The sequence below is a fragment of the Oncorhynchus mykiss genome, chromosome 9 (genome assembly GCF_057628025.1).
Source record: "Oncorhynchus mykiss isolate SJ-2025 chromosome 9, ASM5762802v1, whole genome shotgun sequence".
Taxonomy (NCBI): domain Eukaryota; kingdom Metazoa; phylum Chordata; class Actinopteri; order Salmoniformes; family Salmonidae; genus Oncorhynchus; species Oncorhynchus mykiss.
In genome coordinates, this window is record NC_143030.1 from 23,955,638 (window position 1) to 23,983,628 (window position 27,991).

At 40.1% G+C, this 27,991-nt stretch overlaps 1 protein-coding gene across 3 annotated transcripts in view; it reads right to left on the reverse strand.

The window, feature by feature from the left end:
• Positions 1-19,406, reverse strand: part of LOC110531729 (phospholipid-transporting ATPase ABCA1) — a 246,423-nt gene extending 227,017 nt beyond the window's left edge. The window contains exons 1-2 of one of the 3 annotated variants that reach the window (XM_021615071.3): positions 19,228-19,406; positions 7,337-7,464 (exon numbers count right to left, since the gene is read on the reverse strand). In XM_021615071.3, coding sequence (XP_021470746.3) covers positions 7,337-7,402 — 66 coding nt within the window. In that variant the 5' untranslated portion in view covers positions 7,403-7,464; positions 19,228-19,406. Of the gene's footprint in view, positions 1-7,336; positions 7,465-18,143; positions 18,313-19,227 lie in introns of those variants that run through there. The other 2 variants (XM_090183773.1, XM_021615072.3) reach the window with 2 other exon arrangements.
• Positions 19,407-27,991: the final 8,585 nt, after the last annotated feature.

Sequence of the window (27,991 nt, forward strand, 5' to 3'; positions counted from 1 at the left end):
CCTTTATGCAGGAAGTCGTGTTCTTTTGAGGAATGTATTAGCAATTGGGACGGTATACTATCATTTTGAAAATGCATTTCCTGTTTTGCAGAATGCCACAGAGTTACTTGTCTTGAGAACACGCAATTGAGAAAAACTGTAAAGGTCCTGATGATTCCAGGGAATTTGAAACAAAAACTATAGCAACCCATCTATGATTACCAAAAATGCAGCTCTCTCACAGAGCCGTCAGATGTTTCAGTAAATTGCATCACCTCTGCAAAATCACCTGTTATGTACAAATGTGCTTTTTTCAAATCATTGGGTATGGTTCAGTGACGTGAATGAGAGTTCACTGGAGCGTGTGTGTGTATGCACATCGGCGCCTGTGTGTGTGTGTGTGTGTGTGTGTGTCAAGGCATAGTCATTGCAGTCAGGTCGGTCGGCTTCTACATCCCTATACCTTTGAGCTTTTACAGAGGATGAGACTGCAAGCTTCACTGAATCCTCCACTCCTCTGCCCGGCCAAAGCTAACTCACCTCATCTCCTCATACGCTGTCTGCATCCCAAATGGCACCATATTCCCTATTTTGGGCTGCCCATTAAGGCTCTGATCAAAAGTAGTGCACTATATAGGGAATAGGCAATCATTTGGGACACAGGCACTGTCCATCCTGCTATAAATGGAACCTAAACCTGAGTGTCTGGACCCATGGGTCCCTTCCCTTCGTTAATATGTCCACTTCACCATCCGCCCGTATCCCTTCTTACCACATCAAAGATCTCAGCCTTTTATTCCAAATAACCCCGGGGAATGAAGAATGGAGAGAAAAAACGATGGACCAAATGGAGGCTTGATGTGTTCTCTTTTTAGTTTTCTCTTAGTCTATCTCTTCATTTGCCCTTTGCAGAGATGGCTCGGAACACTGTGAATACAATTTCACTGTGGCATGGGAGATGGGAGGCTTTTCACCCCTCCTAGCTAATCAGAATTTCAATGGGACTCTTGCCCTATGCTATCTCACTTAAATACATCAACTAGCCACACACTTAAAAAAAGGGTTCCAAAAGGGTTCTTCGGGCTGTCCCCATAGGATAACTCTTTTTGGTTCCAGGGAGAACCCTTTTTGGTTCCATGTAGAACCCTTTTGGGTTCCATGTAGATATTCTGTGGAAAGGGTCCTCATGGAACCCAAAAGGGTTCTACTTTGAACCAAAAGGGTTCTACCTGGAATCAAAAAGGGGTTTTCAGATTCTAGATAACTCCTCCCCCCCCCCCCCCCCTAAGAGTGTAGTCGACAAACTTGCTAATGTTGAACCAACTCCTATATGCAGCCTGGAAATACTTCTGCCATGGCAACTTGTGTAGCTAAGGGGCAAGGTAGGAGTACCTGCATTCCCCTCTTGACTAGAGTTCACTTTGAGAGGGAAATTCAGAACAACAGTCAAAGTGCTCGAACAGCGGGAGCTGTCTACAGGCTTCGCAGGGAGCCAACTAGGGAGAAAGATATTACAATGCTACATCTCGCCTCAACTCTTCACCTCCCTCCCTCATTTAGGCTTTTACGCGTCCCTCGGCGCCTTCTCTCTCCCTCCGCCGACCTTGTCTAGCGGCGTGTTCATCCCCCCCATCATCTCTATTGGAGTGACCTAGCTGCTTAGAGAAATCAGAGGCAGCGCTAGCCTGTATCACAATGCGGCTCTCGCAAGAGTCCATAGCCTTAAAAACCACTGCTGCTCTTCTACTGACAGGTCTATTGTTGTCAATCCTCTCAAAGGTGAACAACTTATGGAGTCTCTATGGCATGCGTCATGCCATTATTATGCCATACATAATGGCATAATGAGATGGCATTGTGAGACGGTCGTCTGCAGTGGTGTAAAATACTTTAAAGTACCACTTAACTTGTTTTGTGGAGTATCTGTACTTTACTATTTATATATTTGACAACTTTTACTTTAATTTCACTAAATTCATAAAGGACATAATGTATTTTTTACTCCATACATTTTCCTTGACATCCAAAAGTAGCAAAATGTAAGCCAAATTCACACACTTATAAACAGAACATCCCTGGTCATCCATATTGCCTCTGATCTGGTGGACTCACTAAACTTGCATGCTTCGTTTGTAAATTATGTCTAAATGCTGGAGTGTGCCCCTGGCTCTCGGTCAATAAATAAAAATCCAGAAAATGGTGTCATCTGATTTATTTAAGGTATCTTTACTTTTACTCAAGTATGAGAGTTGGGTATTTTTTCCACCACAGGTCCTCTGCCAATACAGTAGTTGTACAAGTTGTCAAACCACATGTTACTGTTATAGGTGTTTTGTTTGTTGTTACTCAGTGTTGTAGCTTCTCCAGTGATCCACAATCCATCATAAAATAACTTAAATGAGCCCCACCATGTGGATTTGGTTGATACAGTACATAATCACTCAACTATTTCTTGCTCCACAATGTTATACTGATGTATCCAAAAGTCAAAGCACATTATCAATACGAAACTCCCAGTTTTTGAGGGATGTCTTGGGTCATTTCACATATCTTCCATTTTCATCAGCCTTACATGTGTCCGGGAAATTGTGGTACCACTGAGAATGGGATTTATTATAATGTATTCCAGAGTACCAGAGGAAAGAGCGAGGAGAGAAGGATCATGGGGGCTCTCTCAATACAGGGCTCTCTAGGCATTAGCCATTGGACACGGTGGTCTTTGTGAATGGATAATCTCTCCCTATGAAATTATGTGAAATGTTGAACCATAAAATCAGTTTCATGCCTTTTATAAAATCCCCCAAAATGCTTGGTCAGTGATTAATTGAATTGGTCATTAACCTCTAAAAGACCCTTTCTCCTTGTTATCTCCCATCCAGTTTCCATAAGTCAATATCCCATGTTTCTTTCCCCTGACATGTTTTAATTCAAAACAGAGCCCCACTTGTTTTGAGCCCCACATTTTTTACTAAATGTTTTTTATTTATTTTGCCAGTAATACGTGTCACATATCAGTCTCTTTTCCAAGCTTAAAATGTATAAACATTCAACATTGGCCTTGCTGTATTTCCAGCATCATTTCTGCCATGCTCAAAACAACTGTTAATGCAGAGCTGGGAAATCTGATTTAAGTGAGTTCAAGACAACTGGGAACTCGGGGGAAAAAAATAGCTCTTGTAAGTCGGGAACTCAGGCCTCTTTCTAAAGCTACAACCTGAAGATCACTGACGTCATCATGATTCAACCTGGGTTTTTTTCAAGAGTTCCCAGTTGATTTGAAAGCACCATAAATCCAAAGAATGTCAGACTTTGATGACAACATTTGCCCACGAAGGACCACTGCGCCACCTTCATGTTCAAGTGAGCACTGCTGCTGCATAAATTATGTAATCGGCCAGAGAGATATGTATACTGTGGCTAAGAAAGTAATACTAACTGTATGTTGTGTAGTAAACTGTTAGTAGCCCATGTGCCTCACCTAATAATTTGGTCTATTTACCCCTCTGAATGTCACGTACTGTTCTGACTTGGTGGTGCACATGTAGCCTGTAACCAGTTTTAGAGAAATGCAATCATTTAATATTGTAAGAGCTTTCATTGTCTGCTTTTACACCCCCTTCATTTATCCTACGGTTCTGACTTGGTGTACAGGGAGAACACTGTAAGAACGGCCCATGATCTGAATTCTATCACTGTACATTTCAAAGGTGCTGAACAAATTGTTAAACTGACTACGTCCGTCCTAGCTCGCTCATTCATTTCTTAACTATGCCATAGTTTATACATCTCAATTATCAGTAAAAAAACACATTTGTTTAAGCAAGTCAGCCATATCAGCTATGTTTTTTTAAAGGCAGTAAACTCTGCTGTTGGGACAGCTTTATGTAGGCCCTAGCAGTTTGTGGGCACTGTTAGTCACCATTGTAGGGCCATTAATGTATTGTTTAGTCTTGTATTGTGTAGTGGCTTTGCTGGCATGCATCCCACCAAAAATGTTTTAGTTTGCCCCCTAAGATCTACATGCTAAAATTGCCACTGGTCATCTGTATAGAGTATAAAGTCAAAACGTTATTAAAAATCTGACATGAAAACTTTCCAACGTCTGCTGCTTTATGCTGGAATGAGGTGCAGCCTACTGTGCTTTATCCATAGGGAACCCGGTGTACTGGTGGGTGTTTTTCCTCATCACCGTCACTATGAGAAAGTTTTTAAAAAACTATGTGATTGACATTGACTGAAAAAATTGAGGGCCTTATTGTATCTACCGTGTAACAAACAATGGCATCCCTGGAGGCAGTATAGTTTCACTGACAACAAGCTCTGACCTAGGCGTTGCTGTTGTGGCAACATCTCCCTTAAGTCAGAAATGTCTGTGACCGTATTGCTGGTTGGTGACATCACAGAATATTATATGGCTCATACGCCATTAGCTGCAGGGTTTTGCATGTTACTTTTTAAATGTAATCCTTTACACTTACTACTTACCCGTCCAAAATATGAATCGATAACGTAACTCTTGGATTACCCAAACTCAGAACGTGATCTGATTACTTTCAGTTACTTTTGGATAACTATCCCCTTGAGAGGCATTAGAAGAAGACAAAAAAGGATCCATCAAATGCATCATCATAGTGGTCTCTGACTTGTGGTCAGACTTGCTCAGGTGGAACAAACTTAAACCTGTGCCTTTTTTCAATTCAGAATTGAATGTCATTGAGAAAACAGAATGGTGTCATAACGTATTTTTTCGCCAATATCCTTTCTGAATTTAAATTTAATCCAAGAAGTAATCATCTAGTTTTTCTAAAGTATCTGTAATCTGATTACAATATTGTAGCTGTTGACGTGTTTACATTTTTTTGTAATCAGATTACATGCAATCAGTTACTCCCCAACCTTGATTAGCTGCTACATTAGGTTTGTGTGAGAGAGAGGTGTGTGTGTAAAGAGAGCGAGGTGAGGAGCTAATGTCTACGATCGGTGACATTGGCCGGAGCAAAGTGATATTGGGAGTTGAACCTTTAATATCCTGAATAAGAGACTAAGTCCTGAAATTCAGGAACTACAGTGCTTTAGGAAAGGGAAAGGGAGAGATTATTATACAGATTTGCGTCTGTATGTAGGCAGCAGACTCTCTATGTTAGGGATTGTTGTTTAACAGTCTGATGACCTTGAGATAGAAGATGTTTTTCAGTCTCTCGGTCTCAGCTATGATGCACCTGTACTGACCTTATCTCCTGGATGGTAGAGGGGTGAACAGGCAGTGGCTCGTGTGGTTGTTGTCTTTGTTGATATTTTTTGCCTTCCTGTGACATCGGGTGCTGTAGTTGTCCTGGAGGGCAGGTAGTTTTATCCCTGGTGATAAGTTGTGCAGACCGAACCGCCCTCAGGAGAGACTTGTGGTTGAGTGTGGTGCAGTTGCCATACAGCCCGACAAGATGCTCTCAATTGTGCATCTGTAATGGTTTGTGAGGGTTTTAAGTAAAAAGCCACATTTCTTCAGCCTCCTGAAGTTGAAGAGGTGCTGTTGCGCTTTCTTCACCACTCTGCCTGTGTTGATGGACCATTTAATTTTGTCCGTGATGTGTACGCCGAGGAACTTAAAACTTTCCACCTTCTCCACTGCTGTCCCGTCGATATGGATAGAGGGGTGCTCCCTCTGCTATTTCCTGAAGTACACAATCTTCTCCTTTGTTTTGTTGACGTTGAGTGAGAGGTTGTTTTCCTGACACCACACCGTGAGTGCCCTCACCTCCTCCCTGTAGGCTGTCTCGTTGTTGTTGGTAATCAAGCCCAAACTTGATGATTTGGAGTTGGAGGCGTGCATGGCCACGCAGTCATGGGGGAACAGGCAGTACAGGAGGGTGCTGAGCACGCACCCTTGTGGGGCCCCAGTGTTGAGAATCACTGAAGTGGATATGTTGTTTCCTACCTTCACCACCTGGAGGCAACCTGTCAGAAAGTCCAGGACCCCGTTGCACAGGGCGGGGTTAAGACCCAGGGCCTCAAGCTTAATGATGAGCTTGGAAGGTACTATGGTTTTGAATGCTGAGCTGTAGTCAATGAACAGAATTCTTACATAAGTATTCCTCTTGTCTAGATGGGATAGGACAGTGAGCAGTGCGATGGCGATTGTATCGTCTGTGGACCTGTTGGGGCGGTATGTAAACTGAAGTTGGTCTCGACACAACCCTGTCTCAGAGGTCTACAGACAATTCCTTCTACCTATATGGCTTGGTTTTTGCTCTGACATGCAGTGTCAACAGTGGAACCTTATATAGACATGTGTGTGAATTACCAAATCATGTCCAATCAATTGAATTTACCAAAGGTGGACTCCAATCAAGTTACAGTAACATCTCAAGGATGATCAATGGAAACAGGATGCACCTGAGCTCAATTTTGAGTCTCATAGCAAAGGGTCTGAATACTTATTTTTTTAATACATTTTCTAAAAACCTGTTTTGGCTTTGTCATTAATGAGTATTGTGTGTAGATTGATGAGGAAAACAATTAATTTAATCAATTTCATAATAATCCTATTATATAACAAAATGTGGAGAAGGGGTCTGAACACTTTCCGAATGTACTGTTTACTGGAATGTCACTGACTCATATGTTGCTTCTATTGTATGTCCTTCTGTATTGGATGAGAAGATGACGATGGATCATCAATGTTACATAGTTTTCAACATTCCAGTAAAAATCAAAGCTTTCTCGTGAAATTGGAGGGCAGCTGGTATCAAACTCGGTATGTCACACTCCGCCCTAAGATGAGGGGTCAACAACCATCAACAGAGACCTGGATGATGACTGGATGTTTCTTGCTTATTTAGCTAATTTTATAAAAGTCTTTGAACAAAGTTCACTTTGACCAGGAAATCAGCAAAGCGCATGACGAGCCCATTTTGCTACAGTAGGACCGAGACAATTGAAATTGTGTCATATACACATTAACCCTAAGGTATCACGTTATATAGAGGGTTGTTTTGGTAGGTAAAGGTATAGTCTAGCTTTTATACAAACCTTATACCACTCACTCCCAATGTCCCCTCTGTTCCCATCAGGCTGACTTTGTAAAAGCTAAAACACAGGCTGCAAATGACATAACATTTGGAAGGTGACACTTCCAACTGTGTGTCTGGGAATGACTCGCTCTCCAGCGAGGGAATTAAGGCAGCATCTCACATTAATATGGACCAGTTTTAGGACAATTCCCTCTACTCTTCCACTATCACAATACCTTAGATGTCTTTGTCCATTGTAACACGAGCACACGGTCATGTATCCTTCTATATCCGTATGTGGCCGATCTTAGCAGACATAGATTGATTTTATACAGAGGGTGTGCAGTTACCTTTTGTCTCTTCCGAAGAGTGAAGTTCTTCCACAGGAGCAGACCGAGTTGTGTCAGGAGACCCATTATGCCTTATCCAGGCAATATCCTGCCAAAGCGTCGTTATGGCAACCCCCACTTAATAGACCCTAAATGGAATAAAAGCAAGGTTTTTGTTTTAATACAGAGAACAAGCGCATCATAAGGGAACGCCACTAATCACCCACTTCTTTTTAAATCTTCAACGTAGAAATGCTACCAAAAATAATTTACAGAAACTTGTTACAATTGGAGCCATCCCAAGATTCACCAAACCATGTTTTGAAAATGGATGCAAAGTACTTAAGCAAATGTTTTCATTTTAGACTCCTCCATCTCCACCAACTGAAGTTTGTTGTAAGGATTTGTTTCTATTAATAGTGTAAAAAACTGTGTAAAACTAACAGCTGTACAGAAAGACTAATGTGAATGCCAAATTACAGAGGAGGAACTAATTGATGCAATTAAAGCCTTTAAGTCTGAGGTCTGGATGGCATAGCAGTTGAGGTACTGTATATCAAACCTTTTTTTCTATGTACTCAGAGATCCGTTATTAGCGTGTTTTAACCACACCAATAAAAATGGTAGACTATCATATACTCAGCACTATTACTGAAATGGGACCCAGGTGGTAAATATAAATATCCAGTCCAGCTTAAAAACTGGAGACCCCTTACAATTCAGTGTTGTGATGCAAAAATTATAGCAAAAAATCCATAGAACATTGAATTAAAAAGGTACTGTCTGATGTTATTCATCCTACATCAGACAGGCGTTCTACATGGACAACACATTGGAGATCATTTAAGACAAGTACTGGAAACAATAAAACATGATGAAAAATCTAGGAAATCAGGCCAGGTATTAATAACTCATTTTGAAAAGGCCTTTGATAAAATACAACTAGAATTTGTATGTGAACACCTGGACTATAGAATCTCTCATGGGCCCACAATGGGTCAGAGTTATGTATAGTAAATAATGGCTACTTCTCAGAAAGTATTCAACTGTCAAGAGGAGTGAAACTATTGGCACATCTATTTATTATGGCTATCTAAATGGTAGCTATTAAAATTAGATCCAACAATTAGATCCAACCATAATATCAAGGGCTAGAAATCACAGGGCTTAAAAACAAAAGGTATCATTGTACACTGACTAATCCACAATTTGGATCCCAGCAACACCTCATAGAGGATCTAGATAATTAGTCTAACCTCTCAGGATCACAACGAACTATGATAAGTGTATCATATTATGTATTGGATCGCTAAAAAATACTACTTTTACATTACCATGTAGTTTACCAATAAAGTGGTCTGACTGTGAAGTGGAAATAATCTGTATTCAAATCCCGAAAGAAAGAGATGATCTCACTACGATACATTCTAATTGAAAGTTAGCAAAAATAGATAAGATCTTGCTACCATTGAAAGGTAAATACCTGTCTATTTGTGTGGAAAAATCTCCCTGATTAATTCTTTAGTCAAATCCCAGTTTATCTATAAATCCAAACTGGTTTTCCAGCAGATTAGTAAGAATGGCTCACCCTTTGTTCAAAAATAGCCTTTTTCCATTTATTGAGACGACAACCTCTCACTTTTGGTTATTTGAAAATGAAATAACTATTTTTAAAACAAGCCACAGAAAGCTGGTTGCAATTTCAGTTCAATCCACCAGAAAGACAACAAATATCTATGGAAATGTCTGCTCAATCAAAAATTACAACCAACTCATTGCAGCATTACTGGAAAAATGGAGGCAAGTGGAAGAAGGTAGGGAACTTGTCTGTCGGCCCTACATAAAGACCAAAATTGGTTAATTAAAGAAAATTGTGATAAATGAAAAAGTATTCCAGTTAAATATAATAAGGACCCCAAAATTGACAGATGCACCATACAGGTTGCAAAATAGTTGGGAAGAGACTTCCGATGTGCTGTTACCATGGCACATGGTTTATGATCATTAAATCACTTGTTTTGGTACTACCCATATGTAGCTAGTTTCTGGTCGCAGGTTCAGGAACGGCTGAAGAATTGCAACATTTACCTGGAGCTAACTCTGCAAATAGCACTGCTGGGAGACTTTAAAAGCCGATGGTCAACTGATCAATAATACAATAATACTCCTAGTAAAAATGTTTATCTTTCATTTACAATCTGTAGATACTATGAGAATAGAAAGGTTCAGGACCCAGGTAAAAAAAATATATGGCAAATAGAAATCAAAACTGGATGGTTTTCAGTGATAGATGGGAGGGGTTGAGGGTAGCTGAAGGGTGGGACTAAAAATAAACCAAAAAAGATAGCTAATATAAAATATACGGTGTCCATAAAATTTATATAGTGTGTGTACACTGAAAGTTGAAGCCTAAGTATTGTTGTCAATTAGTTTACTCCAATTAGGGAAGTGGTAGTGGGGTTAGTGGACTTATAGAACCGTACAATCTACCTGCAATATTAAAGCTGATCTAACATAGAATCAATCGCAACACTCCAGCTACTTAATGAAGGATAAAACTGCATCGCTTTTAGGGTATATTCCTTGTACATGCATCCACAGAGAAGTCATTATGAAGAATGAAATGTGCATTACATTCCAAATAATTCAGTCTAAAGATAAGAGGCAGCTATTTATTTCATATGTATTATTTACAGTATATTCATTATTTACCAAGTATGTTTTATTCATTGTTGAAAGGGGCAATCTGGGATTGGTAAAGAGCTGAGGGATTGGGCTTGATACACCACTCTCAAATTAATAGACAGAGCTATGGATGCAAGAACAGACCATACTGTGCATTATGTCAATATGATAGTTTTAGCCATGTTTTGAAGCCATCGAGTGTTTGTTTAGATTGCACTGGTATAAAGAGTGGAATACAACTTGCTTATATTTTGGGTTCTGATGGGGTAAGACAGTTGAACTAAACTCATGAGGGTTATATTCTAATATCCCTGTATTATAATAGCATTTATTTAAAATGCCTAAAAAGAACGTAGCAATCCCAGATGGTTGCCCATATCTAAAATGTACCGTTACAATATGTGAATTCTAGGCACAAACTGTCATGGTTCTACCTGTCACCAGAGGGCGGCAGAGACCGTCCTAGAGACATTACAGACACTCAGGTGTGTCCTATTTACTCATTATGATTTCCCTGAAGAGGTGTGTTTCCTGTTGTCCTTTGCAGGAGCTTGAATTTGTTCACCGTGTGCGTTCGTTTCATGATTGAGTTTGAGACGTAGCGCTTGTTGTTTTTCAAGTGTACTGTGATCCTGAGGCTACCATTTCTCAGTACAGTATTATGTTTATCCTTAACCACCGATTCCTCATCTGGTCTGTTCTCTGCACCTGGTTCCAACCTCACACAAACCAGTTGTATGATAATTGATTGCCAACAAATCAACATAGATACAATTTTTTTCTGTTTGTTTTCTTTTCCCGATTTCAGGCATTACTAAAAAGATTTACGAAACATTTTAGTGGCCATGGCACACTGATTAAACAGATAATAAACACACATTGATATACGATATTATTAAAAACTGAATAATTGCACAACAGAAAGACCGTTACTAGGTTTTGGGTCCATCATTGACACACTTTTTCTGCATTCTATTACGGTTACATTAGACATCACCACTGCTTTTTCCAAACCAAATAATACATTTAACCTGGTGTTTACCGTCTCAATAACGTACCTAATCAACTCTCACTTCATTTTGGTAGTACTACCACTACGGTAGACAAGATCTGGTCCAGGGCATTGGTTAAGGAACACACACTAATGCCCAGGACCAGAGCTAACACTTCACCAGACATCAGACACTGTATATGTAAATCATAGGCCATGTAGATTGACCTTAAGCTAGGATAGCTACAGTATGTGTATAGTATGCTGTTTTAAGCTGCTTTGAGATACTGTAACATGTCCTGCATAAAAAATTGTAGGACTTTAGGAGCAAAAGGTTAGGATAGAGGATTTGCGTTTTAGCCTGAGGCAAAGCCCAGGACAAATATTTTGCTTTTAACTATCCATTTCCTCTTCCTTCCATTTTCACCCTGCATGTTTACATTATTTACCGCTAGGCCTACTTCATAAATGTTTTATTTACTGTCATGGGGAAGTTGAGGTTACTGTACACCCAGGTTTCCAAATCTATTAGCGTTAAACTACTGTTTCCTCTAAGTAACAGACAAAACCAAACCTGTAAACTCCAACTTCTTAAGGTCTATGGATTTGATCTGGGAAGGCACTACTAACTATGTCCTACTTTTTAACAACTCATAAATGAGGAAACGCATACATACATCTTATACCATACTATATACAGACGTAGGAGAGATGGTTGCAATATAGGAATAGGAGGGGAATCAACAGCTACCTGGAAGTGGATCACTGAGGTTAATACATCTTTTGAAATATTACCATAACATGTTTGATTTTTGTGCCCCAAGAAAAATGTCAATACAGACCAAACAAAAAGTCAGCCGCACACCATAAAAACATTTTCTCCTAGTGACAGAGGGAACACTTCTGAATAATTGAAATATGTTGCTGTGCCACAAGACGTCTCAATGGTGTCATTAGTTCCAAAGAGCCAAGAACAGAGCACAGAGCGAGGCCGAGGAGAGAGAAAAAGAAAATAACAGGCATGTAGTATGAGATAAAAGTGCTGATGCATGCCTGGCATTTGGGGACTTACTAAATCAGAGTGCATTATTTCAACTCCCGCAATGATGGAACGTGTAAACAGAAATTTTGTCATCCGATCGGAGGGCAGATAATGTTCCACCCCTTCCAAAGAGCAAATGCCCCCCCCCTTCTCCATCTTTCTTGCTACTCCCTCTCCTCTTCTCCTTGGCCCTCCATCTATCCCTGTTTTTCTTTATCCCCCTCTCTATTACACGCTCTATTTATATGTGGGAATCATAAAAGTCGCTGAGGCAGGTTCAAGGGGACGGCTTATGGCAAAGTTAATTTTAATTAGTGCCTAAGGGGAGAGGTGAATTGCTGGGTCACGCAAGTATACTGTATCATTACCAGCTTTTCCCAAGAAATCCCTCCCTGGTAAGACACATCAGCATCCAACACATTCCTCTCTAAATAGTGTGGTATTTGAGTTGACATTGATGAGGTCTTCAGTCACTAAGTTATATTAATACGGGAAACTACAGCTCGCATTCAAAGATGAATGAACCTTGTGAAAAGGTATTTTCAGGTCAGCTTTATTAACCTACATATCTCGTCAGTGGCAGAAGTACTGCTTTACAAGTGATCATTATTGCGGTAGAAGCAGGACATACTCAAAACGATCCATCAGGAAGATGAAGGCTTACATGTACACATTGTCTACACTCCAGGTAATAACCCCGTAGATTTACATGGGTATAGATCCGTGGAGGCTGCTGAGGGCAGGACAGCTCATAAAAATGGCCAGAACAGAGCAAATGGAATGACATCAAACACATGGAAACCATGTATTTGATACCATTCCACTCATTCCGCTCCGTTATTCGATACCATTACCATTACCACCAGCCCTTCTTTAACCTGTCTCCCCCATTCCTCTACACTGATTGAAGTGGATTTAAGGGATTATACTGTAGCTTTCACCTAGATTCACCTGGTCAGTCCATTTCATGGAAAGAGGTGTCCTTAATGTTTTGCACACTCAGTGTATATCCGATTAATACAATAAAACAAATGACATCAGCACAGCAGTATTTGGCAGGTGCTTCTGATGAATCATCTAACCAAATGTTTTTTTTGACAGGAGTCCAGAGAATGTAGCTTGAACATCAAGGCCTGCCTATGACTGCAGCGTTTGTTTATGTTTGCATAATGGAAAAAGTCACGTGACATTAACTACACAGACAAAAACACATTCACTACCGGTCAAAAGCTTTAGAACACTTCATTCAAGGTCTTTTTCTTTATTTTGACTATTTTCTACATTGTAGAATAATAGTGAAGACATCGGAGGTATGAAATAACACATATAGAATCATGTAGTACCCATAAAAGTGTTAAATAAATCCAAATGTATTTTATATTTTTTCAAATAGCCACCCTTTGCCTTGATGACGGCTTTGCACACTCGTGGCATTCTCACAACCAGCTTCATGAGGTCGTCACCTTGAACGCATTTCAATTAATAGGTGTGTCTTGATTTGTGGAATTTCTTTCCTTCTAAATGCGTTTGAGCCAATCAGTGTTGTGACAAGGTAGGGGGTATACAGAAGATAGCCCTATTTGGTAAAATACCAAGTCCATATTATGACAAGAACAGCACAAATAAGCAAAGAGAAATGACAGCCCATCATTACTTTAAGACATGAAGGTCAGTCAATACGGAAAATGTCAAGAACTTTTAAAGTTTCTTCAAGTACTGTCACAAAAACCATCAAGCGCTATGATGAAACCGTCTCCCCTGAGGACCACCACAGGAATGGAAGACCCAGAGTTACCTCTACTGCAGAGGATAAGTTCATAAGAGTTACCAGCCTCAGAAATTGCAGCCAAAATAAATGCTTCACAGAGTTCAAGTAACAGACACATCTCAACATCAACTGTTCAGAGGAGACTGTGTGAATCAGGCCTTCGTGGTCGAATTGCTGCAAAGAAACCACTACTAAAGGACATCAATAAGAAGAGCCTTGCTTGGGCCAAGAAACAGGAGCAATGGACATTAGACTGGAGGAAATTTGTCCTTTGGTCTGGAGTCCAAATTAGAGATTTTTGGTTCCAAACGCTGTGTCTTTTTGAGACGTACTTAGCCAGCATGGCTACCACAACATTCTGCAGTGATACACCATCCCATCTGGTTTGTACTTAGTGGGACTATCATTTGTTTTTCAACAGGACAATTACCCATCACACCTCCAGGCTGTGTAAGGGCTATTTGACCAAGGAGGAGAGTGATCGACTGCTGCATCAGATGACCTGGCCTCCCCAATCCCGACCGACCTCAACCAAATTGAGATGGTTTGGGATGAGTCGGACCGCAGAGTGAAGGAAAAGCAGGCAACAAGTGCTGAGCATATGTGGGAACTCCTTCAGGACTGTTGAAAAAGCATTCCTGGTGAAGCTAGTTGAGAGAATGCAAAGTGTGTGGAAAGCTGTCATCAAGGCAAAGGGTGGCTATTTGAAGAATCTCAAATATAAAATATGTTTTTATTTGTTTTCACACTTTTTTGGTTAATACATGATTCCATATGTGTTATTTCATAGTTTTGATTTCTTCACTATTATTCCACAATGTAGAAGATAGTAAAAATAAAGAAAAATCCTTGAATGAGTAAGTGTTCTAAAACTTTTGACCTGTAGTGTATAGTAACAAAAATAAGTGTTGCCTGGGTTACTGTAGACAACCACCACATTTAACATATTTTATGTGCCATTGCAGGAGGTGAACTTTGCACAATAATACACCACATTCCAGAATCACCAGACCACTAACCAAAAAAAGCCTAAGCACTGTATAGTAAAAACCTAAAAGTGGACTTAAACCTGCATTGTCACAGACAGTTTGGTAACTAAAGCTTTACAAAGCCAGAGTAGAGTATACCACCAACAGTGCATTGAAGGAGGGCCAAGGGCCTTCTGTTCAATCCTTGATGCTACTTCCCTCCAGAATAACTCTTAAACACCCCAAACTAATTCCCCAGAACATCTGTGCTTTAAAACATGGCCATGGAATGGTCCCTTCAAGGTATTGTCGTCCCTCTTTCGGCCAAGCTATTCCTGAACAGCTGGCAAGGGTTATTCAGGACCAGGATGAAACATTTACTACATTTTGCAACATGAATTATTGCCTCTGATCTGGCGGACTCACTAAACACACATCCTTTGTTTGTTAATGATGCCTGAGTGTTGGAGTAGGCTCTTGGCTATCCGTAAATAAATATTTAAAAAGATCAAGAAAATAGTGGCATCTGGTTTAGTTAATATAAGGAATTTGAAATGATTTACACTTTTACTTTTGATACTTAAGTATATTTAAAACCAAATACTTTGACTTTTACTGGGTGACTTTCACTTTTGCTTGAGTCATTTTCTATTACGTTATCTTTTCATTTACTCAAGTATGACAGTGGGGTTCTTGTTCCACCACTGGTGAGTGGACTGAGAACATTCTTATTAACAGCAACTTAAATGCCGTTCAATATCTACATTCACATTATTAAAGGCTGCAGCTACTGTATAACAAAGGCTGCATATTGTGTGGCCCTCACAAAGTACAATGTGTTTACTGTGTATAAATACATTGAGCTCAGGCTCCTGACATCCACAGCCCTCAGAAACTCAGTGTGCACTAGGTAATGTATTTGTCTCTGCTTTACTTGAATATTTCATTACGCTCTACACAGACAACATCATTGTATAAAAAAAAAAGAAGCCCTGACATAACCAGAAACCTATGTTATAAAAAATGCAGAAGGTCATTTCCTATTTATAAAATGCACGCTCAAGATGGGGCCTCAAATGGTCGTCTTGAAAGGTTTGCCTCTGCACCGGAGCAGTGATGCTGTGCAGCCTGTTTGATTTCTCTATGTAGAAACAATTACATGCAATTTGGCTCAATGGAATGTTATTTTCTCGCTCCTGAAGAGGCATGACCCTGTAAATGGTAGTGTTTTACAGTAAGTATTCTGAAGCATGTAGTGTTGCATTTTCACGTATTCAGCTAATGAGAATTTCATAGGAGAAAATGAATCTCGACACTCATTAATATTAAAAGGATAGTTCACACAAATTGCAAAATTACATTGTTTCCTTCCATTTGGAGACAGTGGCCAGGTAAACAAAATTAAATATGCATTGATGTCTAACCTTGTACATAGACTGATTTCAGGGTAGGGAAATCAATATGCCATTTTGTAATTTGGGTGAACTATCCCTTTAGTTCAATCAACTTTGTGTACACTTCAGCAATACACTACCTGGCCTACCTTGGCCTTCCTTCTCTGACCAAGTGGGGACAGATTTAGTGCGTCACTTTTTGGTTTTGAATGAGTTAACGTTAACACAACTGTTTTATACAACCAGTATGACCTTGAAGTAATATTGAAGTCGTAAATAGTGTCATGACGACTTCATTGCAACCAGTTTCATACTTCCTCCACTGATTCTGTACAATGGCTTTAACTCAACGTGTTATTGAATTCAGAAAAATTGAACCAACTGCATTAAAGCCATTGTGTTACATGCTGACCAGACCGGACACGTCGCGTGCGCCAGCATCGCAAAATACATTTAGAACTCCAAGTTATTCCATTATTGCACCCAGACTGCTCGCGCTCTCCAATGAGCGTCTGCGTTGTCATAGGGCTAAAATAGAAGTCATTCCTATTTCTGATGCAGATCGCGCTGCAAGTCCTGCCTCTCTCATCTCCTCATTGGTTTATAGAAGCAGGTACCCACGTGCCATTGGCTATACCCACGTGGGTGATTGAAAGATTAAATGTTTTGCCGGTTGTCGTGGTAATACTATGAAAGTGTAGATGCCAATCACCATATAAGTTCAAAGATGAAAAAGCCCGGTAGGAGGAGAGATGACTAGAAACGATTCGGTTGGCCATTTTATGTGTGGATTAATTGCCAGAGTAAAGGACCTTGTGCATTTCAAGTAAAATAACAACTCAATGTTTATATCCCAGGACAAATTAGCTAGCAACAGCAAGCTAACTAAATAGTACAAATTAGCTAGCAAGTGCAAGCTAACTAGCTAAATTGCCATACATGTTTAATGCTTTTAGACCTGTCCCCAAATTAATGTCATTGGTTCAGTGTTTGTTATGATATTTTAACCTGCGTGTCATGATCGAGTTTGGTATATGGGGACAAAATATATTTATGCACGATAGCGCACGATGGCGCAAGCGCAGCCGGTTTGGGTTCCGTGTTATGTGTGTGTTAAAGACGCAATCTGGACGTGGCACATCCATGTCTGGACTTTGAATTGAATGATATATAAGTCATTGATTCTTGAACAATATAACGTGTACCCCATCACAACCTAAATATAAGCTTATTTTACTTAATTCTTTGTAAAAAAAACATATATATATTGTCAACAAGCTGTACAGCTTGAAAACATGGATAAAACTAATGTGTGAATGTCATGGATGAGCAGTTGTTGCATTTATATCCATCCAGATCTGTATGATTTGGAGTATGGTTACTTGACTGCTTCGTTGTTCCAGATTGCCCCTTTATTTGTGAACAATTGTTTTTCATTGGGTCGCAAGGGCAATAAAATCGTAAAAAATGACATTACACTTTTCCCCCTTTAAAAAAAAAAAAAAACTTACTTACACACCCTACCACCCAGACTGCCCCTTTTAAGTTTTGAAAACATGACAACAAAACTGTTTGTGAAATGTTGAAAATGGGTCACTGCAAAGAGAGCAACTCTTCATGAACTAATGCTATTTAGATGTTCAAAGCGGCATGTTATTAGCATCAATCAACGACAGTAGAGTTATATTAATCTGGTGCATATTACGCAGTCGTTTGCTGCTAATTATCCACATTAGAAGCAACTTCTTGCATGTTTACCTAAATTAGAGAAGACCTTAAGCTAATACATGTCAATCAAGCTGACTTTGGCTTCTAAATGTTTGTGTTCTTCACTTAGTACCACTTTTGCTGAAGGTGAGCATTAAGTATTAAGTAGACAACCGGCTTGTCCGAAGCAAATAGATCATAGCAAAGCATGTGGGATCGCCAAAAGTAGGTGCTTATATATTGTCCTGACCTTTACCCCAACAGAATACTCACTCGAACTCTTCCCGTCTCGTCACATGCTCGGGTAAACACATGACATGAGACTGTCATTTTATTACATCCTTATCAAGGGATCCTATTGCCTTTATCTCCGCACCAGCAATACAACAGGGTTTTGTTAAATCATTCCGTTCAGCGTTATGACACTACTACGTAAAAGGCTGAAGTCCAATCTGATCGCTATGGTCTTTTTTTTTTTTTTACCCATCTACCTCCCCACCTGTTAAAGTCACACTCCATAATTTGTGCATGCCATTCAAAAAGTGTGAACAATAGATCTCATGACAAGGAAATTACTGAAGAAAATTGTAAGAAATGACCGATACCTCATTTAAAGTCACACGAAGCCGCTGGTATTGAAGCCACTAATGATGATCATTACATTATGTAGCCATGGAAAACATGACAATACAGTGACTCAGCCAAAATAATGACCCAGCCGTAGCCCCATGAGGAAACTAGCTAGCAACTATAACAAAGGGAAAGGGGGATACCTAGTCAGTTGTACAACTGAATGCGTTCAACTGAAATGTGTCTTCCGCTTTTAACCCAAAACCTCTGAATCAGAGAGGTGCGGGGAGCTGCCATAATTGACATCCACGTCCTTGGCGCCCGTGGAACATTGGGTTAACTGCCTTGCTCAGTGGCAGAACCACAGATGTGTACCTTGTCAGCTGGGGGATTCGATCCAGCAACCTTTCGGTTACTGGCCCAATGCTCTAACCACTAGGCTACAACAACAACCCGCAGCATCGCATGACACCTTACTACAGTATGTAAAATGTACATAAAAACACACAAAAACACATTTGGTAACTGGTACCAAATTACGCTTAGAGTTACTTGTTTTCATGAATCCCAAAGACAAGCATGTTATAGTATATTACAGTGCAACTATATAGTTATCATGTACTTTCCATGTAAACAGGCTACCTGTTCATGTCTGTATCGTAAAATGTTGCCAAAAATCTATTTATTAGCAACTTACCTCCTAGCTCTTTGGACTATAATTATTCTCAGCACATATTTTGGAGTCCCCAGATGAAATTGACCCAGTGTAAACTCCAAACGTACTCACCCTCTTCCCTCTGAGGCTGCTCTCTCTCTCTCTATCCCTTCTCTACTTCCCTGTCTCTATCCCCTTTTATCTAGCACTATAAAGTATGCAAATGACCTCTACAGGGACTGCCATGGCAACAGTACTCAGGTAATAGGTGATGAGGTACATAGTGTGCAGATATACCTTACACAACGTACTCCCTTTAGCTTGACTCAGGAGCACGTGTTGACTCTGGTCTTATCTTAATTGGCTGAGGTAAAAAATCAAGGGGGAGGGATGTCATGGCCTTGAGAAGAGCATACGTTCTCATAACTCAAGTCTTAAAATGTTTTGTAACCACATCGTAATACATTATACCTGTAGGCTTTAGGTCAAGCGTTACCAAAGATCTTTTATTGTCTAAGCTAAACAGAGAAACAAATCATTTGACTACGTTTCTGAGGATTGTTGGCTAGGTGTGGAAATAAAGTTAAATGATGTGTCACTATAGAATGGTCCTGGTCTCCCCTGTCTGTAATCTGATTCATTACGATGTAAAAAGGCTGAACTGATCCTGTATCAGCATTCCTTCTCTGAGACGCTCGATACAGACGGCCCCTGGACTTCAAAAGTATTCTCTTACAAGACTAGCTGCATACTGAATTACATCCTGTGGTCACCAGATCTTCAACAAAGCATTAGAAATTCAAACCCCAAATCTGACTTTATATTTATTATTCAAATATGATTTTATAAGGGAACAGATGGGAACGAGCAGAGCATATTTAGAAACAGCCAAGTTGTTGATATTGATGATGCTGTTGATGACCAACTTGTGGATGCATCACAGAGAGCCGGTTAAGTGCATTTTCTGTCGAGTTTTATGGGAACTATATAATTTGGTAACAACAGGATAAGGGTTTACTGCTTTCAGTGATAAACTATAATACCAACGGTGCATTGAGGGGGACATAATTATGTATATTAGGAGGATGTTTACTATGGGAGCAGCCAGGAAACAAACAGGAAACGCATCATTGCAGCCATATGAGAATGTTTAGTATTCGATAAGCATGGCCTAATGGCCCACCAGTCTGGTGCTTATTTCAGACCCTGCGTTAACATTTATGTTGATTCTACGTAATCGTATCTATGTTAAGTAGATTTTAAAATGTATATTTGTATTCATAATGTATCAGGTGCTTCAGTTCCGCTCCTCACACCAATCTCAATACATTCCCAAATGTTCATCTAATCATACAGTATGTAATAGAATTTCAAGAGCACCCATATGTTGGATATCCATCATTTAAACTTTTTAAATATTTAATGGATAACATATAAAGGGGGATATTCATGACAGAAGACCAACTCCATTACTAAACTCTAAATGAGGGAAAGTGACCTCGGTCTAGTAAGTTTATCAACTCTGCGATCTCTTGAGCGCACTTCAAAATGTTTCTGTTCCATATGCTAGCTCAGGGGGTTGCAGAGGCTCGTCCTAGTGGTGTTTGAGCGCAGTCTCAATCAAAAAAATATTCACACCTATACCGCCCAGGTGAGACCTCCGCTGCCCAAAGTAATTGCTTCAATTAATTAAGTGTTGGGGCTCACAGGCAACCAGCAGACACTGGGGCCCAGCCGATCCCAAGCCAGTTAACCCAGCCTTAAACTGGACATGCGTCCCAAATGAAACCCTATTTTCTTTATAGTGCACAACTATTGGGCCAAAAGTAGAGAAAAAAGAAGGGAAAGGGGGCCATTTGGGACACAACCTGGGTAATAGGTAAAATTCTAATGCATCAAATTCACATTGGCCAGATTACAGATAATTTGGAAAAACTAGATGATTACTTCTTCTAGGATTACTTTTAAATTCAGAAATAACGTTTGCTAACGGTTTTTGACACCTTTCTGCTTTCTCAATGACATTCAAATCAGCATTGATAAAAGGTGCAAGTTTAAGTTTGTTCCACCTGAGTGATTCTGACCACAAGTCAGAGACCACTATGATGACACACTAAATGTGTTTGATGGATTGCTAGACAAGAGCAGGAATAGGCTTTTGTTGGCTACAGTCCAAGCTATGTCTTCCAATGGTGCGACTGCTGTCGGCATCCAAAGATTATCCAACTTGAATAAACGCTTGGAGGTAAGCACCACATCATTGATGTAGCCTACTGGCGTTACGGATATCTGTACTTTTTTTTACATTTCCACTTAAATGATTGATTTATACATAGCGCATTAACGTGAATTCCTCCCTTCTAAGCTCCTCCGTGGTATTTGTGCTCCATACCGTCAAAAACATATGTAATTTAAAAAGACCACAAGTGAATTATTGCTCAATATAATTCATGCTGATTCCCACAAAAAAATCAATAGGCCTAACGGACACATGCTCAAACTCATGCACCTAATATGAATAGACCAAAGCTGAAACCACACAGAGAGATGCCGTCGTCAACGGCATCAAAATGTGCGTGCGAGACTAGAGAGTGTCAATTCAGACACAGCGTAGCACGTGCCAACTTAGTTGTCATGAGAATCCATAATAAACAATTGTATTTGTTATGTTCACCATGTTCCCCCTTGTGAATTATTGATGCGTGTTCCTTTTGACTCCTACTGGACAGATGCAGTTTATTAAGAATTTAGCTAGTAGTCTCTTTCTGTCTACATAACAGTATTCTCTCTTGAACAGAGTTCCTCAAGTTTCCCACCCGTAGCCTGCCTAGGCTACATGCCTGTGCTGGAAATCAACAAAGCTAGGCATAAATGTTTTGTTTTCTCAAATATGTATTATTGGTTCTGGCATTTAAACTTATCAACACTAAATAGACACATTTGAACCTCTATGGGATTTGGAGTCCCTATACCGGGACGGTTGAGCTAACTTGCGCAAATGTGATTAGTATGATGTTGTAACAGCAAACTTTCCAGGACATAGACGTGTCTTATATGGGCAGAAAGCTTACATTTGTGTTAATCTAACTGCACTGTCCAATTTACAGTAGCTATTACAGTGAAAAATACCATGCTATTGTTCGAGGATAGTGCACAACATCAAAAAAATTATCACGGCAACTGGTTTGATACATTCACGTCTGAAGGTAAATAATGTACTTACATTCAGTAACCTTGCTCTGATTTGTCATCCTGATGGTCCCAGAGATAAAATGTAGCATAGTTTTGTTTGATAAAATCTATTTTTATATTCAAATGTTGGAACTGGGTTCTACAGTTTGACTCCACTGCTGTCTCTGGCTCCACACCCACCCCGTCCGGCCATCTAGATGAGTGAAAGTTAGTGTACAAGCTAATGATCCATTATGTATGACATTCCTGGGAGATTGTAAACTATAATGTTGTATCTCCATATCATTTTTGTATGTTTTCTGTAGTTATATACTTGAAAATGTATCAATTGACCAATTTGGCACATTTGGGCGGACTTGATACAAAATATTGTCCAGTATTGCAACGCTTCACTGGATCAATCTGAAACTTTGCACACACAGTGCTACCATCTAAATGGCCAAAATGTTAATTGCTTCTCAACTGCAATATTATATTGTGGCCTTTCACTTGCATTTAAAAAAAAATGATGAAAAAAAGAAATAAATGAAAACGTATGTTTTTTTGTTTGTATCATCTTTTACCAGATCTAACGTGTTATATTCTCCTACATTAACTTCACATTTCCACAAACGTCAAAGTGTTTCCTTTCAAATGGTGTCAAGAATATGCATATCCTTGCTGCAGGTCCTGAGCTACAGGCAGATTTGGGTATGTCATTTTAGTTTAATTTTATTTTTTAAAGGGTCTGCACTTTGACCTCCCCATACCTCTTTAATGGAGATGGGAGGTGGGTGGGGAGAGCAGTGCTGGATGAAACTGATGCAGCATCAAAATATAGCTAAGATGCCTCAGGATTTACTTTCCTATTAATGAGCAAGCAGCAATCAAGAAGTCAAGCATCAAGTATGAACGCTCTCGTCAACCAGTTGGTTAGTTCTAGTCATTAGCACTACCATTATTAACTTTTCTCAGGATACTGGCACAGGATGATTGACACTTGTTCTCTTGTCCTTTATGGAATAGGAGAGTGCACAATAGATTCTCAACAGAGTCCTCAAAACCAACCGGCTAACTAGGTAATGAAGTCCCACCTGCCGCTATACCTGTAGGACACCCAATTTACCAGAGATCAAGACAGCGCCTATACGTGGTTCACTCTACCTCAATCACAGAAAGGTATACTAAATGAGTCATGCAAGCTGGAATTTTGCGACAGAATTAGTAATGTAACGTCTAATATTGTTTATCTTATTTAATAGATTGGAATCGTTGGTTAGAATTCATCCTCACATCTGCCAGGGGGCCACCATTACACTAATAACACTACAGTGGTTAAACAGTGCAGTCTAAGGCCTGAGTTATATCCTTCTGCTTCAATCGAGTTTAGGACAAACTTCATTCTAGAAACATACAGATTATACACAATATTCTCTGTATGTTCCAAGAGCGCATTCCCCCTCACGCTCAAAGGTCCAACTGTCAGTGCACACACCTAGCAAAACTCATGTCTAATAACCAGTAGGGAACAACTCCTTCCTCCAGGCAGGTCCACCTGCAGTATATGCGATGTGAGAGAGAAGCCTGGAATTAACCAACATGCAGGAGTGAAGAGTGAGGAGTGTCAAAATGTCAGAAGCCATAGCCGCCAATCAGGATAAGGAGAGCTAGGATGGAAAGCCTGAGGGGCCTGACCTTGAGAGTCAAAGCAAGGCTGTCCGTTTCCTTCTCTTTCTGTGTTGATGGAGTGAGGAGCCTTTCACACAGGTGCTTGTTAGCCGCACTCAACCACAAGAGGAGTGTGGACAGTTGATGGACACTCTGCAGGACATAAATTGAGACTGCAGTAGGCTTTGGGTTACGCCTCACCTTTCAGTACCTGTTCTGTCTTTCTCCCGGGATGGGAAACAAAGACAGAACACAAAAGTTGAAGACAACTTACAAAAGCTTGCCAATGGTTGCAGTGCTTTTCTTGACTGCTGAACAGCGGTACAATGTTATTTGTCTGACCTTTGGAAGATGTTCTCTGCCACAGCAGTGGTGAACCTGATGTGTGTGGGGAGAGAGCAGCCTTTTTCTTATTGGATCATATTGTGATACGTTTCTCTGCAGCACGGTTGCACACTATGGGAGTAGATGGGTATTGTATTCATAATAAAAGGTAAGAAAGCTAAAAAAAAAAAAAGCCACTGAAGTCTCCAAGAGTTATCCCATTGAATCACCAAGGAGTGATCTATACATTATATGAATGTCTGTAGAAACAAACTATACCTCTACCAGAAATGCACATGCAAGTCCATTCAACAAACCAACAATTATGATCACACTCTGAAACACATTTGCACAGACCCACGCACACGCCATATTGTCCAGGTGGATAACTGTACACAAGGGCATGAGCCTGGAGTGACAGCTGCTGATGGACTGGCAGTGGGCAACACCCGGAACTTGAAAGCCAAATCCAGCCATTGTCCAGGATATCGACAGGGCCAACATCACTGTAGCACTTGTACCATCTGTAGCGGGTGGAGCAGCTCCAGGAGCCTGGCTGATCAGAAAATAACCTCTTTGATATGAGAGGGTCCATGTTTGAAAGGTGTGGGGGGGGGGGGGGGGGGGGGAGTTAACAAGTCTCCTAGGATATTAAATGCTATAGAGTGGGAAAATCTGGGAGAATTATTGAGAGCAGTATTGGTTGAAGATAAATCAGGAATAACATGCCAGGCAGACCTTATTCATATGCTGTCTTTATTCAAACCCCTACTCTGTACTGAGGACCTCTATGAAGTTCAATGAGATAGGTCTATTCATTATTTAATGGGTGCATTTTTCTCTAGATCATTTTGACTTTGACATACTGTAAATACATTGCTATTTCTACAAAACACAGCTACTCCGTGAAGCTAGTCAGAAAACAGCGCAAAGACTTTACTTCCCACAAAGAGACGTGCTTTTGTCCTAAAAGAAATGGAAGGGAAAAATGTATTTTAAAAGCCTTAACAAGAGCAGTGTACTTTGTTTAATTTCTACAAAACACAGCTGCTCCGTGAAGCCTGTCAAACTGTGGAAAAACTTTACTTCCACAAAGAAACATGCCATTGTCCCAAAACATTATAGTAACAAAAAAGGAATTCTAAAATCTTTAACAAGAGCAATGTATTTTGTTTAATTTCTACACACAGCTACTCCGTGAAGTCGGGATATATTTTTTTTATATATTTTTTTTTACTCCTACTGAGAATAAAAGCTGTGGGGCATAGCCAGTGGTTGACTACTAGGGCAGAGGCATATGCATGCATGCTCCTGATAACAGAAAGACTACAATCAAGAAAATAGACTAACCTATACAATCAGTCCAAGACACAGATTCAAAGTATCTACTCCAAAGTGCGGTATCACGCAGCTTGCAATCCTCCCTTTCAAAGCACAATGTCGTCCTCCATCTGTTTCCTTGATAACAGGCCCAAAGATGAAAACTTTAGTTGCCTTCACTTTCATGTAAATAGCTAACCAATTTACTGAAATGTAGTTGCGTGACTACAAGAGCCTAGCCACTGTACGATACAGTGGCATGATATTTAAACTGCCTTGCTTACTCAAGAGAAAAAGAAACCCTTGATGAGCTGTGTGATTACGGCGCTAAGTAGTATACAGTGCCTTCGGAAAGAATTCAGACCCCTTGACTTTTTCCACATTTTATTAGGTTCCATCCTTATTCTAAAATGGATTAAATCATCCCCCCCCCCCTCATCAGTCTACACACAATACCCGATAAATACAAAGCAAAAACATTTTTTTGCTAATTTCTAAAAAATATCACATTTACAAAAGTATTCAGACCCTTTACTCAGTACTTTGTTGAAGCACCTTTGAGGGCGATTAAAACCTGGAGTCTTATTGGGTATGACGCTTCAAGCTTGGTACACCTGTGTTTGGGGAGTATCTCTCATTCTTCTCTGCAGATCTTCTCAAGCTTTCTCAGGTTGGATTGGGAGCATTGCTGCACAGCTATTTTCAGGACTCTCCAGAGATGTTAGATCGGGATCAAGTCCGGTCTCTATCTGGGCTACTCAATGAGATTCAGAGACTTGTCCCGAAGCCACTCCTGCATTGTCTTAGCTGTGTGCTTCGAGTTGCTCTCCTGTTGGAAGGTGAACCTTCACTCCAGTCTGATGTCTTGAGCACTCTGGAGCAGGTTTTCATTAAAGATCTCTCGGTTTCCTCCAGACGTGACACTTGGAATTCAGGCCAAAGAGTTGATCTTTGTTTAATCAGACCAGAGGTGCCTTTTTGCAAATCAGTCCCAGAACAACAGCAAAGGACTTGTGAAGATGCTGGAGGAAACAGGTACAAAAGTATCTATACCCACAGTAAAACAAGTCCTATATCGACATAACCTGAAAGGCCACTCAGCAAAGAAGAAGCCACTGCTCCAAAACCGCCATAAAAAAAGCCAGACTACGGTTTGCAACTGCACATGGGGACAAGATAGTACTTTTTGTCCTCTGGTCTGATGAAACAAAAATAGAACTGTTTGGCCATAATGACCATCATCATGTTTGGAGGAAAAAAGGGGATGCTTGCAAGCTGAAGAACACCATCCCAACCATGAAGCACGGGAGTCGCAGCATCATGTTGTGGGGTGCTTTGCTGCAGGAGGGACTGGTGCACTTCACAAAATAGATGGCATCATGAGGTTGGAAAATTATGTGGATATACTGAAGCAACATCTCAAGACATCAGTCAGGAAGTTAAAGCTTGGTCGCAAATGGGTCTTCCAAATTAACAATGACCCCAAGCATTCTTCCAAAGTTGTGGCAAAATGGCTTAAGGACAACAAAGTCAATGTATTGGAGTGACCATCACAAAGCCCTGACTTCAATCCTATAGAAAATCTGTGGGCAGAACTGAAAAAGCGTGTGCGGGCAAGGAGGCCTACAAACCTGACTCAGTTACACCAGCTCTGTCAGGAAGAATGGGCTGATATTCACCCAACTTATTGTGGGAAGCTTGTTGAATTCTACCCGAAACATTTTACCCAAGTTTAACAATTTAAAGGCAGCGCTACCAAACACTAATTGAGTGTATATAAACTTCTGACCCATTTGGAATGTGATGAAAGAAATGAAAGCTGACATAAATCACTCTACTATTATTCTGACATTTCACATTCTTAAAATCAAGTGGTGATTCTAACTGACGTAAGACATGGAATTTTATTTGGATTAAATGTCAGGAAATGTGAAAAACTGAGTTTAAATGTGTTTGGCTAATGTATTTGACCAAGAAGTAGAGTGATGGAGTGCTGCATCAGAGGACCTGGCCTCCACAATCACCCGACCTCAACCCAATTGAAATGGTTTGGAACGCAGAGTGAAGCAAAAGAAGCCAACAAGTGCTCAGCATATGTGGGAACTCCTTCAAGACTATTGGAAAAGCATTCAAGGTGAAGTTGGTTGAGAGAATACCAAGCGTGCAAAGCTTTCGTCAAGGCAAAGGGTGGCTACTTTAAAAAATCTCAAATATAAAATATATTTTTATTTGTTTAACACTTTTTTGGTTACAACATGATTCAATGTGTGTTATTTCTTAGTTGTGACACTATTATTTTACCATGTAGGAAATAGTAGACTGTACTGTATTTTTAATACTTTTGCAAACATTTCTAAAATCCTGTTTTTGCTTTTTTGTTATGGAGTATTTGGTGTAGATTGCTGAGGATAAT